Genomic DNA, 19,285 nt, shown 5'->3' on the forward strand with positions numbered 1-19,285 from the left:
GGGCTCCTGGGTGGCTCAGTCGTTAAGCGTCTGCCTTCAGCTCAGGTCATGATCCCAGGATCCTGGGATCAAGCCCCGCATCGGGCTCCCCGCTCCGCGGGAAGCCTGCTTCTCCCTCTCCCATTCCCTCTGCTTGTTTTCCCTCTCTCGCTATGTCTCTCTCTGTCAAATAATAAAAAATCTTTAAAAAAAAAAAAAAAAAAGAAAAACCTTAGCTATGTTTCTAGATTGAAAAGTAAAAACTGCAAACCACCATTGTACAAGTGTCTGAACATGTGGTAGGCAGTGTGAGCAGCTCCTAAGCCAGGTTCAGACCCAGCAACTGGGCTTGAGGCAACAAATCAAGACTGGCTACACCATCTTTAGTAACCACAGGCAACTGTTTTCTCTGAAAATTCAGAATTACTCACTTTGGGAAGGGTGAGATTTATCTTAAAAAAGAAATGTTCAAAAAGTTTTCTGATCGTATTAGAATATAAGCAGAGTAGCATTTTAGTGCTAATGGGATACCTTTTTAGCCCAAATCTATTTATTTCCTCCTTCTTACAAACTGCCCCCTACCCCCAAATAAGGCAATTACATAGAAATAGTGTTGAGATCACTGTTAAGAGCTTTGCTTTGCTATTTCTTTGGTCTGAAAAAGATATTGGGGCTTATGTTTGGAAAAGTAAGTGAAAGGATCAATTGATATAATTATTACATTTTATTTAAAGGTTTTAGAAGATGAATGGTAGAGCTCACAAAGTTACCTCCAACCACAAAGTTGGAGAATTTTTTTTAAAAAGAGTGGATACCAAACAACTTTTCGGAAGATAACACCTTATTAGCCTCTTACATTGTTGAAGAGAGCAAAAGAAGGCTTAAGATTTAAAGGATAAAAGTTATATTTATAAACATGCTAAGGAATACATTAAAACAAAACAAAAAAGAATAAGGAAAAACATATTGTGTCTTTCAGGTTAAATCCTGTTATAAATGATTTCTATGGGACTATAATCCCCTTCAACAATATTCAAATAACAAAAACCCCATCACTAAAAGAGCTCCAATACTCCTTTGGAGCTGGCTATTACAGAATTTATCCTGCACCTAAGGTATGCATGAAAAACATCCTGGAGAGACTCGGATACCTGCCAACACGAAACTGTTTCTCTAAGTTGCACTTGTTGGTCTGGAACCCAGTTGAGTGGGGTTCAACTACAACTTGAAACTTGTCACCTTAGGGTAGGAGAACAATTTGAAGCCAAAGGGCACTTTGCTGTAGTTAATTCATGTGGCTTCGAGTACATTTCAGATGTTCCTCCTTCATGCCAAATATTCACTGAGAATGAAAGAGCACATGAAACTTTCTAACCAAGTCCAAAGAATTTAGGTAATCATTACAGTTTCTACATACTGTTTCCTTAAAGCCACAGATTTTATTACAGAAAGGAGAAAGGTCATGGCATCAATAGATCAAGCACAGGAATTCTAGAATACTAAATTAAGTTGTTTCTCTCTTGCTTCCCCCACAACCGATTATATCAGTGGGCTACAAAATCATATGGAACCATAACAAAACAGTGTTCTGCATCATGTCCAAGAAAGACCAATATTTTTGCCTGAGTATCCCATTAACCTTTATCTAGAGCTATTATTCTTGAACTTTCTATAAAAGTTTCTTCTCAAATAATTTAATAATTCTAACAACTTGGAAGGGCAATGTGAAGACCTGAATAATTCAGCCAAGCAGCGAATGCAACAAACCTCATTTAAACCTGCTCTCCTGCCTAAATTTTATATACTAAAATAATCCTTTCTCCTTCACTTCTTCAGGCGTACCCAAAAGAGAGTGCATTTCTTGGCTGTCACAAGTTTTGGGTTGAATCTTCTCTGTTCTTCAATGTTCTAACAAAGGCCCTGGGCCTGCAGCTCATGCCTCTGGCAATTCAGTTTTATTCTCAATGAGAGAGATCTCCAGCACAGGTAAGAGCAGCTGAAAGGCATCCTGAATATAGGAAGCACTGTTTGAGGCCTGTCAAGATTGAAAAAAAGAAAATATCACAGTCACTTAAAAGAGAAAATATGCTAAAAGAAACAAAAAAACAGATTAACTTGTACAATCTAACTGAATCTGTAGCCTGGCAAACAAAAGCATGTTAGTTAAATTTAGAGAGGAAAGAACGATCTAGCTCTTAAGATATGACAGTACCAAAAAAGAATATCAGCATTTTTGTCCAACTTGCCCGTCAGAAATGGAAGCTGTTCTTTGACATCCTGCTCGAATTCGGCATTTGAAGCTTATTTATTCCTCTACTAAATGGGTAGGTTCTGTCACAACATTTTAGTCAATTACTCAAAGGACTTTAGAAGGCTATGAATCTTACATCAATAGGATTTTCAGTCCATTAGGACAGCTCTTCTTCCATGGACTCAATACAATTAGTGAATACAAGACAGGGACTACAAATACGAACAAGGAAAACTGCTTTCAAAGATGGTAAGTATAGATATATTTCTATCTGGTACAACAGACATATTTATGAGAAGCATCATGGAATCACGATGCTCAGAGTTTTCCAGACTTCATTTATATCTAACAAGTTCTGATCTTCCAGAAGAAAAATAGAGAGTTCATTACATTAAGATAAAAACATGTAATTTCAAGGACAAGAGTGTTTCAAATATGTAATCAAGAACAACCAAATCCAAATAGCAATAAGGAAAACCTATTAAGTGACTTTACCTTTTTTGGATTTATCTATAGCATGTACTCCTATTTAAAATTTAATGTGACATTTGCTGCCAAATTTTCCAACCAAAAGAGACCTCAGAGATCATCTAGTTAAATCTCTTATGAGATTGTCAAGAAAGTAATGCCTAGTCCGGGGTCATACAGCAAATGAGATTGTCAAGATAATGAGATTGTCAAGAAGGTAATGCCTAGTCCGGGGCCATACAGCAAATAAGGGGAGATCCAGGACAGGATGAGCCTCCTGGTTTGTAAAGTTCTGACTATACCACTCTGCCATCTACCAAATCACAGACTTTTAAAAACACTAAGTGTTAATTATCAGAATAATTACCCTGATATTCAAGGGAAACTGTGCAGGTAAGGAATTAAAGGCATTTCCTTGGTGATAATTTTAAAAGAATTTAAAACTAAAGAAGTAACAGTCCAATAGTTAAAAATTTTTTTCAATTCATATTTAAAACCTAACCAATTATCTCCTCTGACTTACATATATTTTAAACATATCACCAAACATCTAAATTGTCTGCACAATTGACAAGACAGAGTTTTTTAAAATATGGAATGCAGAAAGTGTCACACAAGGAGGCAATATAATCGATCATGTGATCCTCTTACATCCCCATTTTCCATGGACTTAAACCACTTACCTCCTTAGATCTAATGGACTGATGAGGATTCTACAAATACAGATACCTTTGACAAAACAAACCAAATTTCTTGGCAAGGAAATGATACAACAAAATGTTTAGTCTTGTTTTGTAACAAATCTCCCCTGTATAAACTTCAGTCCTTTCAGAAGCAGTGTTCACCTGTTTGTAATTTTCAGCCCTGCAAGTTTACCCATGGTCTCCAGAAGGTGTTTCATTACTAAGGATCGTCCATCAGGTGCCAGTGGATAGTACTAACTACTGACAGCCTACTGCTGGTCTGCACTTCACGCAGCAGCTTCATCATTACGCTTTGTAATAATGAACAGGGAATTTGCATCAACTACACACCATTTTGGTCATACCTGCATCAGTATGACTAAACTAACAATCTGGTGAAAAACAAAAACAAAAACAAAAGACTGAAGAAGAGCTCATTAATAATACATAATACCCTAAAAGTTAGAGACTTACAAACAATTAACTACTAACCTCTAGAAATACTGCAGTGATTAGGGGATTAAGGATGTCTGCCTTTTCTTTGACCTAGAATAAAAGACACACTGTTAAGTGAGCACCAGTAGGCAGAGTGTGATCCCACTTTGACACACACACACACACACCACCTCCCCCCACCTCGCACATAATTTAAATATAGAAAAGGTCGGGACTGAGAAAGAGCAAAATATCATCTCTCGAAGTGTTTTAAATTTCATTCTTTATATCCTCCTGTGCTGTCCAATTGACAGTGTATTCCTTTATGGTTTTTTATTGACTTTAAAAAGTATCTTCATTTTGGAAGGGGGGGTAGAAATGATACACATGACCCGAAACTTTAGAACAATTTTAAAACAGAATATGCAGATATGGAACATGTGCTCAAAATACTCAATGGTTTTTAAGATGGGCTGTTTGAAAAACATGGAAATAAATCATGGAAATTTATAACTCCCATGTGTTAGCACTTCATAGTTCACTTGCTGGGTTAAAGTATCTTTATGAAACACATGGAAAGATTTGGCCTCAGAAGATTAACTTCAGGAATCCCAGAAGCTCTTTTAAAGACAATATTAAGGGGAAAAGAGGTAATTCCAGGATTATCCCTTACAGGAATAATCTAAACTCAAAGTAAAAAAAAATTAATTTGGGGCGGCTGGGTGGCTCAGTCGTTAAGCGCCTGCCTTCGGCTCAGGTCATGATCCCAGGGTCCTGGGATCGAGCCCCGCATCGGGCTCCCTGCTCAGTGGGAAGCCTGCTTCTCCCTCTCCCACTCCCCCTGCTTGTGTTCCCTCTCTCGCTGTGTCTCTCTCTGTCAAATAAATAAATAAAATCTTTAAAAAAAAAAAAATTAATTTGGGCTACACTTTTAAATAAGTTTAAGGGCCCAGAATTTGCTGCCACACCGGACACTTATATACTTATTACAAAGTGATTTTTTTAAATTGAGGTATAATTAACATACAAACCATACTAGTTTCAGGTATACAACAAGATTTGGTATCTACGTAAACTATAAAATGATCACAATAAGTCTAGATAACATGTGTCACCATACACAGTTACAAAAATTCTTTTCTTGTGATGAGAAGTTTCAAGATCTACTCTCTTAGCAACTTTCAAATATGCAATACAGAATTATTAACTATAATCACTACACTGTACATTACATCCCCATAACTTATTTATAACTGGAAGTTTATAACTTTTAATCCCCCTCACCTATTTAGGCCATCCTTCACTCCCCCACCACTGGCAATCACCAATCTGTTCTCTGTACTTACGAATTTGGTTTTACTACAAAGTGATTTTTATTTGCTCATTTAAAAAGCCCTTGATTTTATCCTAATCCATGGTCACTTATTTCTGATCATGTTCTATAGTTCATACACCTTCAGTAAATTTTTACAATTCCTTTAAAAAGAAAACAAAACATCTTTTTTTTTTTTAAAGATTTTATTTATTTGACAGAGAGAGAGAGCGAGAGCAGGAACACAAGCAAGGGGAGTGGGAGAGGGAGAAGCAGGCTTCCGCAGAGCATGGAGCCCGATGCGGGGCTCGATCCCAGGACCCTGGGATCATGATCTGAGCCAAAGGCAGGCGCTTAACGACTGAGCCACCCAGGCGCCCCAAACTCTGTTTTAATTACAACTCTCCTCCTGATTTGCAAGTGCAAAGTATAAGGATTGTCACAGTCTAAGTAAGGCGTTGCTCCTTAAAACTAGAGCCAAACTTTGGGGTTTTTATTTTATCAAGGTCTACATTTCCCGTACAGGTATCAAAGAGTAGCACAAAATATACTGCAAACTTCATAAAAAGAGAAAACAAAAATAAGTTGCAAAAATCAGCTCAACACAGACAAGCTGATGCTAAAATTCACATGAAAATGCATAGGGCATAGATAAAAGATCCTGAAAAAAGAAGAACCAAGTTGGAAGATTTACACATCTTAATTTCAAAACTTACTACAAAGCTACAGTAATCAAGACAATATGGCACTGGCATAAGGATACACACACGTAAAACCAGTAAAATAGGGGGCGCCTGGGTGGCTCAGTTGGTTAAGCGGCTGCCTTCGGCTCAGGTCATGATCCTGGAGTCCTGGGATCGAGTCCCACATCAGGCTCCCTGCTCAGCAGGGAGTCTGCTTCTCCCTCTGACCCTCCCCCCTCTCATGCTATCTCTATGTTATTCTCTCTCAAATAAATAAATAAAATCTTTAAAAAAAAAAACAGTAAAATAGAAATGAGAGTCCAGAAATAAACCTGTATATCTATGGTTGTTTTTGACAAAAGGGCCAAGACAATTCAGTAGGGAAATGCTTTTCAACAAATGGTGCTGAGACGACTAGATATCCACATGCAAAAGAATGGTGTAACCCACACACACCCTACATAAAAAATTAACTCAAAATGGATCATAGACATACATGTAAGAGCTACAACAAAACTCTTAGAAGAAAACACAGGAATAAATCTTCATGATCTTGGGTTAGGCAATGATTCTTTAGATATAATACCAAAAGTACTGAACAGTGATAACAGAGAACAGTGACAAACTGGACTTCATCAATATTAAAAACTTTTGTGGAGAAACACTATCAAGAAAGCAAAAAAACAACCCATGGCCTAGGAGAAAATATGTGCATACCATGTACATGAACTTGTAGCCAGAATATATAAAGCATTTTTACAACTCAGTAACAGTAATAAAAAGGCAAATAATTAAAATAATAAATGACAAAAGATAAATAATGAAATAACCCAATTTATAAAATAATTTTTTAAAAAACCCAATTTAGAAGTAGGCAAAACTTGCAAGACATTAAGACATTTCTTAAATTTCTTTTTTTTTTTTTTAAAGATTTTATTTATTTATTTGAGAGAGAGAGAATGAGAGACAGAGAGCATGAGAGGGAAGAGGGTTAGAGGGAGAAGCAGACTCCCTGCTGAGCAGGGAGCCCGATGCGGGACTCGATCCAGGGACTCCAGGATCATGACCTGAGCCGAAGGCAGTCGCTTAACCAACTGAGCCACCCAGGCACCCAGAAATTTCTTAAATTTCTTAAAGACATTTCTCTAAAGAAGACATAAAAATGGCCGACAGTACATAAAAAGAAGTTCAACATCATTAGCCATCAGGGAAATGCAAATAAAAGCTGCAATGAGATACCACTTCATACCTATTAGGACGGCTACAATTTAAAAACAAAACAAAAAACAATGGAGAATAGCAAATGTTGATGAGAATGTGGAGAAACTGGAACTTTCATACACTGCTGGCAAGAATGTAAAATGGTACAGCCACTTTGTAAAAGTTCGGCAGTTCTTCAATGGCCCATATCACCCATATGACCCAGCAATTCCACTCCTACCTATCCACCCAAAAGAAATGAAAACACACATGCATGTTTGTAGCAACATTATTCATTATAGCTGAAAAATGGAAACAATCCAAATGTCTATGAACTGATGAACAGAAAAATGTGGTATATGTGGTATATGTCCATAAAAGATTATTATTTGGTAATCAAAGTAAGTACTGATAATGCTACAATGTGGATGAACCTGAAAAACATTAGACTAACTGAAAGAAATCAGACACAAAATATCACATGTTGTATGACACCATATATATGAAATGTCCAGAATAGGCAAATCTATAGACGGAAAGCAGATTAGTGTTATTTAGCGCTAGGAGAGTGTGGGGTAGAAGGGAATGGGAGTGACTGCTAATGGTATGAGGTTTTCTGGGGGATGATGAAAACTGTCCAAAATTAGTTTATGGTCATGGTTGCACAACTCTGTAAATATACTAAAAATCACTGAATGGTACATTTGAAATGGGAAAATTTTATGGTACGAAAACTTTATATTCATAGAGCTGTTCTAAAAAAAGCCCACAGAACAGGAGAGCCTGGGTGGCTCAGTCGTTAAGCGACTTCCTTCGGCTCAGGTCATGATCTCAGGGTCCTGGGATCGAGCCCCGCATCGGGCTCCCTGCTCGGCGGGAAGCCTGCTTCTCCTTCTCCCACTCCCCCTGCTTGTGTTCCCGCTCTCACTGTCAAATAAATAAAATCTTAAAAAAAAAAAAAGCCCACAGACCAGACAGTAGCCCAATAAAAGGCAAGAATTCTTACCCCAGCAGTTGTTAGGCAGGTGGTGAACTCTTTAGACAGAGAAGACAACTCTTTACACAACACAACTGTCATCCTAGGAAAAGAAGTGAGCAAAGTTTTGTTTTTCTTTCTTTTTTTTTAATAAGCATATTTAACAACTATAAGAAAACAAATCACTCCTGGTAGTAAATGTGAAAGAAGAAAGTTTTTTTTAAGGGAGTAAATATGCCTTCATCAGCTCCCAAATCTATCTGGGGACCCATTTGAGCAGACATTCCCGCTACAAAAAGAGGAGGTTCAGTCCTTGGAAAAATTTTTTCTGCATAACCCTCTATCAAGTACTAGATTTTCAAGTTAAATCAAGGGAAATAACTTAAAAGATCCTAAATTCCATTCACAAATGTAGTTAAAATAAATATGCATTCATTCATTCAATATTTACTGGTCTATGTACCAGGTACCGTTCTAAGTGCTGGAGACTTACCAGTAAACAAGCAAAGGCCCAGTTTCCATGGATTCTAACTCACTTGATAATTAATGGGGAGACTATATATATGTGCATTTATACACACATATAGCGACTGTACACACACATACATGTATATGTGTACATATAAACACAGATATGTAAGTGGAAAAGTGGAAATCGCCACTTTTCCAAAGAACAGGCTACTGTGAAGTTGTGAGTTCCTCATCCTAAGGATATTGAAGACAAAACCAGCCCCCTGTTGTGGGATGTTATAGAACAGTGAAGAGGTGAAGAAGAGGTCTGGAAAACATCAAGGGCCCCTCCCAATCCTAACACATTAGACACGCCCACACATTTTTTTTCCAATGAAAACTCTCATTATTTAATTAGATTTATTTAGAAAGCAGACCTTTTTTTTTCTCTTGTGACTATCTACTTTCTATTATTTTTGAAATTTTTATTCAAAATCAGCAATATGGTGGGAAAGGGGGCTTGGGGACTTAGCCTGGCCTGGGATTAAATCCCAGTCTGCACAAACTGAGCAGATTATTTCATTTCTCTTGAGTCTGTGTTTCCTCATTTTCTTTAAAGCAGGACTAATCACTTACCTTTAGAGTTATTGTAAAAATTAGAAATGATATACCTAAGTCCCTTAGCATGGTGCCTAGCACATAATTAGCACTCAATAATGAATATAACCATTATTAAGAACTGAGGTTCTTAGAACTATTCTCTGTTTTGGGGCGCCTGGGTGGCTCAGTCAGTTAAGCCTCTGCCTTCGGCTCAGGTCACGATCCCAGGGTCCTGGGATCAAGCCCCGCCTCAGGCTCTCCATTTAGTGGGGAGCCTGCTTCTCCCTCTCCCTCTGCCTGACACTCCCCCTGTTTGTGAGCTCGCTCTCTATCAAATAAATAAAATCTTAAAAAAAATTTTTTTAAAAAGAACTACTCTGTTTTTACTTATGTAAAATTTTATTTTTACTAAAACCAATAATCTGAGAACTTGTTTTCAGATTATCAATAATACAAAACAATTAATAAAACAACCAGCTAACAAAAACATTTATAATGTAGACTTATGGCTCAATGAAAAGAAACAACCCCTTTGGCTACTTAATAACTAAAACCCAAAATGAACAAACCTCTAACCTGTGAATAGCATCTTGTTGAGAGGAAAGTTTCTTAAAACTTTGGAAGGAAGCTGAGAAAACTCTGAGCAATTTGCATCCTTTACAAAGATACCCTTTTATACTTACTGGGAAAGAGTTCTGCTCCTTTCTATAGCTGTCACTTCCTGCTTCTGGCCATGCAGAACCAGAGCTGCTGTTTTGTGAAACAGTTCAATTGAGCAGGCAGTCAGTTCTGCTAGGCTCCGGATTGCAAATGCATGGATATCCTGAAAGGAAAAACAAAACAAGACACTGGGTTTTGTTTTTTGGTTTTTTTTTTAGCCCAGGGGACATGATGTCAGCTTGCTTTTCTCATACTGGAGGATTCGGTATCTTGAAAGCAGCAGAGACCAATGGCTGCCCTTCAATAAACCTCCTCTTGTACCACAGCAGGGATGTCATTTTACAGCTGGGCTCGTAACTACAAAAACAGAAGCTCCCCCAAAGTCAGGTGTGACCATGCCAAAAGATTTAGATAAAAAGTGGCTTGTAGCAGGCTTCTGGGAACTTTCCTCATGACAGAACACACACAAACCCTTAGTCTCTTTTTCTTCACTCCTTCTTTCATCCTACAGTCTGGAACAAGGTTGCTACAATCTTGGATTACAAGGCTGAAATGACGAGTAGTGATGCAACAAAACAGAAGGTGCCTACATCCCTGATCGTGATACCCACATCTCCACACCGTTAAAAAAGAAAAAAAAGTTTAGTTGCTTTGGTACCTCTACTGAATTTTTACTGATTTTCTCAGTTTTTTCTGTTTCCAACTGTTTTTCTCCTTCTTCCTTCTCTTCTAATGGCTTGGCCAGAGATGTACTGATCCATTCGTAGGCAGTATTTCTTGCCTAAATAAGAAAAAGATTACTGCCCGTCAACAATTCAATTCAGCTCACCAAAAGGTGACTGTATGCATTGTGCACCTACCAGGCACATGCTAGCATCATGTAAGTCAGCACTCTTGTTCTCACCCAAACATACATTTATCATACATGTATCTACTTACCTTACTACTTCTCTTGACAACACCTAACACCTGTCCACTCATTCCTTCTTGAAATTCTCTAATCCTTTGGCCTTTTTGAAAATTGTAACTTACATAAAGTGCACAAATCTTCAGAGCACAATTCAAGAAATGTTCACATGTGTATATGCCTTTGTAACTGCAACCTAGATCAAGATCCAGAACATTTTCATCACCCTAGAAGAGAAGGTTCCCTCATGCCCCTTCCTAGTCAATAACTGCTCAAACCAAGTCACCATTCCCCTTGCCCAAAGGTAACCATTCTTCTGTCTCACTGTAAATTAATTTTACCTGTCCTAAAATGAAATCTTAAGTCCATTCTAATTTGTGTCTGGCTTCTTATGCCGAACATACTGTTTGTTAGTTTTATCCATGCTTCTGCAAGTATCAGTAGCTCACTCTTACTTCTTGCTGTGTAGTAGTCCATTTTATACATATACCATAATTTACCATTCTCCCAATGATGGGCCTTTGAATTGTTTCTGGTTTTGACTTTTATAATACCACCATCTTCCAATTCTTGCCTCCACCCTTATAAGCATTCCTCCTCAGGCTCTTGTATGTATCGATCCTTCTTTTTCAGCCCCTTAAACACCAACATCACCTGGAGTTCTAGCCTGGCTTTCTACTTATCTCACCCTAGTTCCTCTTCCCTCAACCCATCCTATTTCTATAATTTTAAGTATTCTCTACCTGATGCAAACTCCTAAATCCTTACTTCCAGCACTGACCTCTCCTGAAAACTGCTTGCTGGACATACATATCAGGATATTTTATAGGCTGATCATTCCTCTTCCCTTCAATGGCTCCCCATCAACCAGATCATGTTCTTTTACATGACTGAAGAAGTACCCATGACCTAGACCCTACTGACTTCTCCAGCTTCATCTCTGACCACTTTCCATTTTAAGAACTGATAATAATGACCTATAATGTGCCTGTTCTTCGTTCATGCTATTCCCTTAGGTTAGAATGCCCTTCCCCACCCTTTTCTTTGCTCTAAATAAAGGCAGCTCTTCATTTCCTTTCAATCCTCTACCCAGACATTGTTTCTTCCGGGTTACTTTCAAAAACCTTCCAGGAGACTGGGCACCTAAACAACCCTTTTCTGTGTGTCCACAGTCCCCTGAGCACCCCTTCAACTTAGTACTTACCAAAAGACACTGAAATTAAATGTGCCTATCTCCTACATAAACATTGCTATAGGATAGTTACAGAATGTCTTATTTGGATTTGCACACCCAGTGCCTAGCACACTATAGAAGACACCTACTGTTTTTACCTAGCCAGTATCCGTATCTCTTTTCTTTTGGTAGTAGGTTCCAGATTTTTCTTAGTTCATGTGGTTTGGGTAGGACTGCTTCCACCCTCTGGATCCAAGGGTTGGCAAACACTTCAGATTTAGTTACCAAGAATATTAATCCCCCTATCTATACAGTGATTACTTCATGGATGGAAAAGTGACCCCAACCCAGGTCAATGGGCATCAGCCTCAGGACATCTGATAAAATTACTGGGAAGGGAAGCCCTCCTTCTGTTGGAGTTACTCAATTGGGAAAAAAAGTCACCCTGAAGTTGCCAGTAGTCATCCTACCACCATGAGGAAAAGATCCTCTAAGAATAAAGCCAAAACAGAAAAAAGCAGAGTCAAGAGATTGGCGTGGGGATTGGGGTAGAGGGTGGGTGGGGTTCCTGGGTAGATAACCATGCCTGTAGCCAATCTTGCCCCTTGATTTTCTAGTTTCTTGAGCTAATGAATGCCCCTTTTTTCTTAAGCCAGTCTGACTGGAGTTTCTGTCATTTGCAACTCTGAGTGTCCTGGCTTCTAAGAAAAGGTTTATTGTCATTAAATGAAGGCATCCACTTGAGGAACTTTATATACATGGAATGTGCTCAGAGCTGTAACTAAGCAATAGGAATCCAGAGAAGACCATGAGAGTAATTCCAGTTGAGAAATGAGAATCACAGGTTTTAATACATATATAGCACTGGGGTTGAGCCTTTAAAATGAACAGACGGGGCTATACCCAAGGCTATAGCATGAATGAGCTAGAGCAGAACCTATATACCCAGACATTCATTTCAAGGTTCTTTCTCCTATGGTACAAGATCTCCCATAAAAACCCTCAAGAACAATCTGGCTCTGATCTATAATTTCCCTATGCATTAACTTCTCAAATTAAAAAATAATAATAACTATATAAAAGACTGGAAACAAGAAAACTCAAAGTGTGCTGAGAAAACTGTGAAGCAACTAGTTAGACCAGAGCAGACGGTGCATTTATTAATTAGTTCATCCATTAAAAATATTTACTACATACTGTCCTAGGTGCTGGGAATACAGTGGCGACTAATATAAACCATGGTCCTGCTCTTCTTTACTCTAGTGCAGAAAGACAACAAACAAATGAGAAAATAAAATGGAGAGATGGAGAGTATGGACTGGATGAGAAGGCAGGCTTGACTTAGGTGGTCAGGAGGGGTCTCGAAGAGTGAAATTTGAGCTGAAATCTGAAGTTTAAAAGGAATCAGCCGTGCAAATATTTAGACAATGAGAGTTGTAAGTAGAGGGAAATCAGGTGGGTGTACTGAAGGAACAGAAGGAAGACCAATATGGGAGAAGCATGGTAGAAGATGAGGTTGGAGTGGTGAGATTTTGAGAGAAGAGAACAGTGAGAGATGAGGCTGGAAAGAATCCTAACAGATGACTAACAGTGTAAATAGTATGTGAAATGCTCTGCAATTTCTTTGAAGAGATAAAATGAGAGAAAAACCAGGGATTGATTTATCTCAGATTAAAAGAAGACAGAAAAATGGAGAGACAAAGCCACTCAAGAGAAAAAAAACTGATATCATAAATGTAGTATACTTGAAGGAGATATTTTAGTAGGCATAGGACATACTCAAAATGACCACTCCTGTAATAAATACATTAACTGAAGTCATTATGAATACTGTGCCAACTCAAGGTAATTTATCATATCTTTTAAAAGTTAGCAATGCTACCCAGGCCTCACACCCAGAATTCAGTCTGGAACTTCCCATTGGAGAGACCTGGAGACTTAGGAATTAAAAGGCACCTTTGAGTTTAACTTCTCTAACCACTTATTTTTTATCAGTTGGGGGAAAAAAATAAAATGAGGCCTAGAAAAGAAATGGGATTTGCCCACATCACATGTTTCAGAATAAGAATCAGAACTGTGTACTCAGACTCCTGCTTCATTGCTTTTCCCCTGTATGACAGTCTTCCATATAAATCCTTGGGGAAAATCAGGCCCTGACCTTTAACTATTCTACTTCTTATGACTCAACACCCAAAATGTAAACAATGTGAAGACTGCTTTCAGAGAATGACCAGTACTACCAAACAGCTAAGGGGTTACTTGCCTTTTTAAAATAACTTCTTATTATGATTTCCTTGAGTACACAAATTATGTCTTTTTCATTACTGTTTCCCTAGCACCTAGCAAAATAAAAGTTACTTGACATATGTATATTTATCAAATACCTAAATGTATAATACATGGGGCGAACTTCTATAGATAGAACCATCAATGGTGAACATTTGCTATGAGCCACGGACTCCATAAAAGTTTTGTATGTATTAACACATTAATTCTTCACAAGAACTCTACATCATCCCTATCTCACAGATAGAGGAACTGAGGCAGAAAGGTTAACCAACTTGCTCAACACCACAAAGTAAGAAATGTACATCTGGGATTTTAAGGGCCAATAAGGCAAAGATCCAGCCTTGAAGAAATTTAAGATTTAGGATGGAAGGTGGGGCACCCAGGTGACTCAGTCAGTTAAGGATCCAACTCTTGATTTCGGCTCGGGTCATGATCTCAGGTTGTGGGATCAGCCCTGTGTCAGGCTCCGCATTCAGTGGGGAGTCTGCTTGAGATTCTCTCTCTCCCTCTGCCCCTCCCCTCTGTACACGTTCTCCTTCTCTCTCTCAAATAAATAAGCCTTTAAAAAAAAAAGATTTAGGATGGGAGGTAAGATATACACATTTAAAAAAACAAAAACAACTTATGATACATTTATAAATACATATTCATAAGGTTAAGTGAATAAAGCAAAATGCTAAAGAACATACACAGTATGTTAACTTTTGTATAAGCAGAAAATATATCTGCTTATCTTTAAAATATATTTACTTTATCTAAAAAAAGCACAAGGACATGCCAGAAAGCAAGAAAGTTTAATATTTAAAAGGAGAAAAAGTTACAGAAGATGAGACCTTCTGCCCTCAGCAACCTTAAAGATTTAAGGGTCAAATTGTTCAGGGGGGGATGATGTGGAAAACAAAGGCAGAAGAAAAATTATTAAATTTCCTTACTACCTACAGCCCATTGACAAGTCCTTGAAACAGGCAGAGTGACATTCCTCTAGGGACTCAACTGCCTCGATGTTAATACTTTGCTAAGGGCAAAAGGCAATCCTAGCCTGACTACTCCACCCGCTGATACCTTTATAAAAATTCCTTTGGAAACTTCCTTTATCTCTAAACCCCCCCAAGATACATGTTGGTAATCATCCCCCAAGCATACGGCCCACATACATCTGAAGGGTCTCATGACTAAGGTTTTATTAGACGGTAATAAATGACCTTTTCCCAACAACAGCTAGCCCCCTCAAGGTCCTGGAAACCTTGCTTCCAAAGTTCCTTATAGACTTACACTAGCCCTAACTCCCCTCCCAACTTGAAAGTATATAAATGGGCCACTCCTCATGACCCCAGTGCAGCTCTTTCTGCCCACGGGTCCTGTTCCTGTGCTTTTAATAAAATCACCTCTTTGCACCAAATAAATAAATAAAGAGAAAATGGAGCAGATGGGAATTACACAGTTTTGACTTTCAGAAACAATGATAATACTCTACATATTCAAAAATTAAATTAACAAGGGGGAAAGCAAATAAATCATACATTCTTTCCATAGGTTGGTCTTATAGTAGCATGGGCAAAGCAATGAAACTATTTCAGATGCATTACAGAACTGAGGAAATAAGGACATGTGCTAATGTTGGGGGATGGGGTTCTTACTGTGGAAGAAGAGAGTACAAACGTGTCATGAGGAAAGGCAAGGCAGGAAGAACCCTGTAGGGATGGACTGAAATTGGAGTTACCAAGATAAACTCATGATCTCCAACTTATGTATGTGTGTACACGTAAAATATGGGGTGTGTTATCTGAGTACATTTCCTAGCTTTGCCCCCAGGGCCTAGAAGCAAAGACACCACAGCAGTGAAGAGCACTCCTAGCACCCACATCTTAGCCTGTACTACTAAAAAGGAACTATGGCTCCTTGAAGACATGGCTGATTCCAGGGCTGGCATATGGAAGGTACAAAGTGAGTCCATGATATCTTGTTATGACAGAAAATAAGGAAATACTCCAAACAATGATAAGTGCATGTCACATAGGAGTCCCTGAAGGACAATTTGAATACCAAACTAACTAAAAACAGTAATGAATTATAAACCAAAGGAAAAAAAACAGAAACCCATGAGATCATATTAAATAACAGATAATAAATAAATAGGAGAAGGGAGAGGTCTTAACTAGAGTAGAATGCCAAGAGCCAACTGATAAATGTGGAGCAAGTGCTAGGGTTAAAATACATCATCCTTTTGCAACCATCACAGTAAATATTGATACAGCAGGAATCATGAATAGATGCTAAACCTAGGAGGGAAATTATGATGAGGATCAGGATATTTGTTGGTCTTAAAATGTCTCCCCATAGAAAGTTTATTAGTAACACAGGGAAAAAATCATAACCATACAGTGAGAAATGAGGCAACACATCACAATAAGGGGAAGATGGACATCGTGTGCCTTAGATATGATAGCCTGGGAAGGATACAACCTTACTGATGAAGTGTCTTACCTGGGAAGGCATAACCTTACTTTAGTCATGAGAAAACACCAGACAAACCCCAAATGAGGAATACTCTATTTTTATACAGGGGGAAAGGAGTTTGTATATCTCATCATAAAAGACAAGGAAAGTGAGGAACTACTCTAAATTAAAAGAGACAGAAATACATGACAACTAAACACAATTCATGATTATGTACTGGCTCCAATGTTAGAGGAAAAAATTTGATACAAAGGACATTGTTGGGCCAGCTGCCAAAACCAGAATGTGGACAAGTGGACAACAGATTAAATAAAAATATGCTTATCAGGGGCACCTGGGTGGGGGCTCAGTCAGTTAAGCATCTGCTTTCAGCTCAGATCATGATCCCAGGATCCTGGGATCGAGCCCAGGTCGGGCTCCCTGCTCAGCGGAGAGTCTGCTTCTCCCTCTCCTTCTGCCCCTCCCCCTGCTCATGCTCTCTCTCACTCTCTTGCTCTCTAATAAATATTAAAAAAAAAAAAAATGTGTCAATGTTAAGTTTACTGCAGGGGATAACTACTGTGGTGACATAAGGGAATATCCATATTCTCAGCAGGTACATATTAAAATATTTATGAGTAAAGGGCTCTCATGTTTACAATTAATTCCCCAAAATAGTCCCAATAACAACACGCATGTGCGCATGTGTATGTGTGTGGTGCTGCATGGGGGAGAAGGGGAAAAGGAGGGGAAGGGATAGGAGAGGGAATGAGAGAATAAATGCTCAAACACGAATGATTAAACATATGGAGTTAACTGTTAACAATAGGTGTATCTGCATAAAAGATATATGAGTGTTATTTGCTTTATTTGTGCAACTTTTCTCTAAATTTGATTATTATTTCCAACTCAAAAAACACTATGATGATACAAGCTAGAAAGTGCTGCAGTCAAGTTCTACAGTTGAGACGAGGAAGATGAGGTGCTGGGGGGTAATCTGAAAAGCTTTCTTGGGGAATGCAGCGTTTTCACTGGGCATAAGGGAGTGGGATAACAAATCAAGCAACACATTCCTTACCCTGAGGCATGCAGGTGACTGTAACGGCCAATGCGTGCCTGCCGTTATCTGGTCCAGGGATGTTTCCGGAGACTGGGAGAGGAGGGTGAAGAGGCAGCAAGCAGCCCAAGAGCCAGTGGACAGTGTCCCATGAGCTGGCACTGGCATATATGCTATTGTGAGTACTGCTCTGCAAACAGAGCCTCCTACCCACTCTGATTAAAGCCCTTTCACGTTCTAAATGTGTGAAGATAGCTCAGACATCACCATCAAAGACGAAGGCCTAGGCCATGGGACTCTCATTTCCACATGCTAAGTGGTCACTCGGCTCTGAGAAATGATAACCTCCATCCAGATCCATAAGGGCCGGGGCCAGATTCCATCATTTCTGAATCACCCAGAGCCCTGAGAACAGGGAGACCTCAATAGAGGCTAACCCACTGGTCTCACGAAGGCTAGGGAGCACTGCCAACACTGTGGCCTAATGTGAGCTTTCAGATAAGCAAGCATTCCAAATGAAAACAGGCGAGGATAGCAGAAGTGTGAGGCAGGCAGGGCAGATGTGAGATCTGCATGCTAACCTGTGAGAGCAGGAGGCCGGCAGAAGGTATCGAATTCAGAATATACTCCCGATTTGGTGACATCCTTGCCAGGAAGTTAGAATCTTATATTCTTTATCCACTAAATCAACACAAGTAAAAAAATGAAAATCACCAAGAAGTAGTAACTTACCCTGGCAAGTTTCTCAGGTTTGGAGGAGACCTGCAGCTGGGAAAACAGCTCTGTTATCTCTTTGGTAAAGTCTTCATCCCCTAAAAAAACAAAAACAAAAACCAGGTCCCATTTAAGACACTGCAGACAGACAGATGGTGATGGGGGGGGTGGTAAGGAGGAAGAGGGGAGGCATGGCAGGAGTGGCAGCACCAACAGTCACAGCAACAGCAGTCTAAATGAGCATGGTGCATTAATGCTTACAGAATCCTGCTGTATATGCCAATGAATCCTTTCAGTGGGCTTCTAAAAAGTGTCGTTATCCCATTTTAGAGATAAAGAAACTAGGGCTTGAAGGGGCTAATTTCCCCAGACTCTCATAGCAAAGATTAGGAGTCAAACCTTGGCCTTCCCACCCCAGTCCAAATCCTGTGCTCTGTATATCATATTCCAGATGTAGGAATGAGAACTGGTTAAGGCAGAGTACTAAGCAGGTACTATGTCTGTGCTTCCAAGAAAGTGGAATTTAAGTCAGGACATAAAAAATGAGTACAACTTAGCCAGGAGAAAAGGAAGAGTCTCAGACAGTGAAAACAAATAAAAGATGCAGAGGTGAAAGAAAGCATGGCAACAAGTTTAATATGTTTGAGAGTGTCTTAATGTAAAGGGGAGAAGAGAGGTAAGAATGAAGCTAGAAAGTCAAGTAGGATCCAGTTAAAGGGGGCCTTAAAAACATGGTGAGGGGGGCGCCTGGGTGGCTCGGATGGTTAAGCGTCTGCCTTCGGCTCGGGTCATGATCCCAGGGTCCTGGGATCAAGCCCCACATCGGGCTCCTGGCTCAGCGGGGAGCCTGCTTCTCCCTCTGTCTGCCTCTCTCCCTGCTCATGCTCTCTCTCTCTCTGTATCTCTCTGTCTCAAATAAATAAATAAATAATCTTAAAAAAATAAATGGTGAGGAATTCAAGCTTTTTATTGAGGGAGTGAGGAGACACTGAATGATTTTAAAGAGAGACA

General features: G+C 39.1%; 1 protein-coding gene across 4 annotated transcripts in view; it reads right to left on the reverse strand.

Annotated features, from left to right (window-relative positions):
• Positions 1–684: 684 nt before the first annotated feature.
• FAM114A2 (family with sequence similarity 114 member A2) overlaps positions 685–19,285 on the reverse strand; it is a 33,064-nt gene continuing 14,463 nt past the window's right edge. For all 4 annotated transcript variants that reach the window (XM_035012724.1, XM_035012695.1, XM_035012705.1 and 1 more), the window contains exons 9-14: positions 18,293–18,372; positions 10,356–10,478; positions 9,721–9,860; positions 8,018–8,090; positions 3,874–3,927; positions 685–2,014 (exon numbers count right to left, since the gene is read on the reverse strand). In XM_035012724.1, the coding sequence (XP_034868615.1) occupies positions 1,913–2,014; positions 3,874–3,927; positions 8,018–8,090; positions 9,721–9,860; positions 10,356–10,478; positions 18,293–18,372 (572 nt within the window). In that variant the 3' untranslated portion in view covers positions 685–1,912. The remainder of the gene's footprint in view (positions 2,015–3,873; positions 3,928–8,017; positions 8,091–9,720; positions 9,861–10,355; positions 10,479–18,292; positions 18,373–19,285) is intronic.

This window comes from Mirounga leonina, unplaced genomic scaffold (assembly GCF_011800145.1).
Source record: "Mirounga leonina isolate KUSES-001 unplaced genomic scaffold, KU_Mleo_1.0 Mir_104, whole genome shotgun sequence".
In the NCBI taxonomy this organism is placed as follows: Eukaryota; Metazoa; Chordata; class Mammalia; order Carnivora; family Phocidae; genus Mirounga; species Mirounga leonina.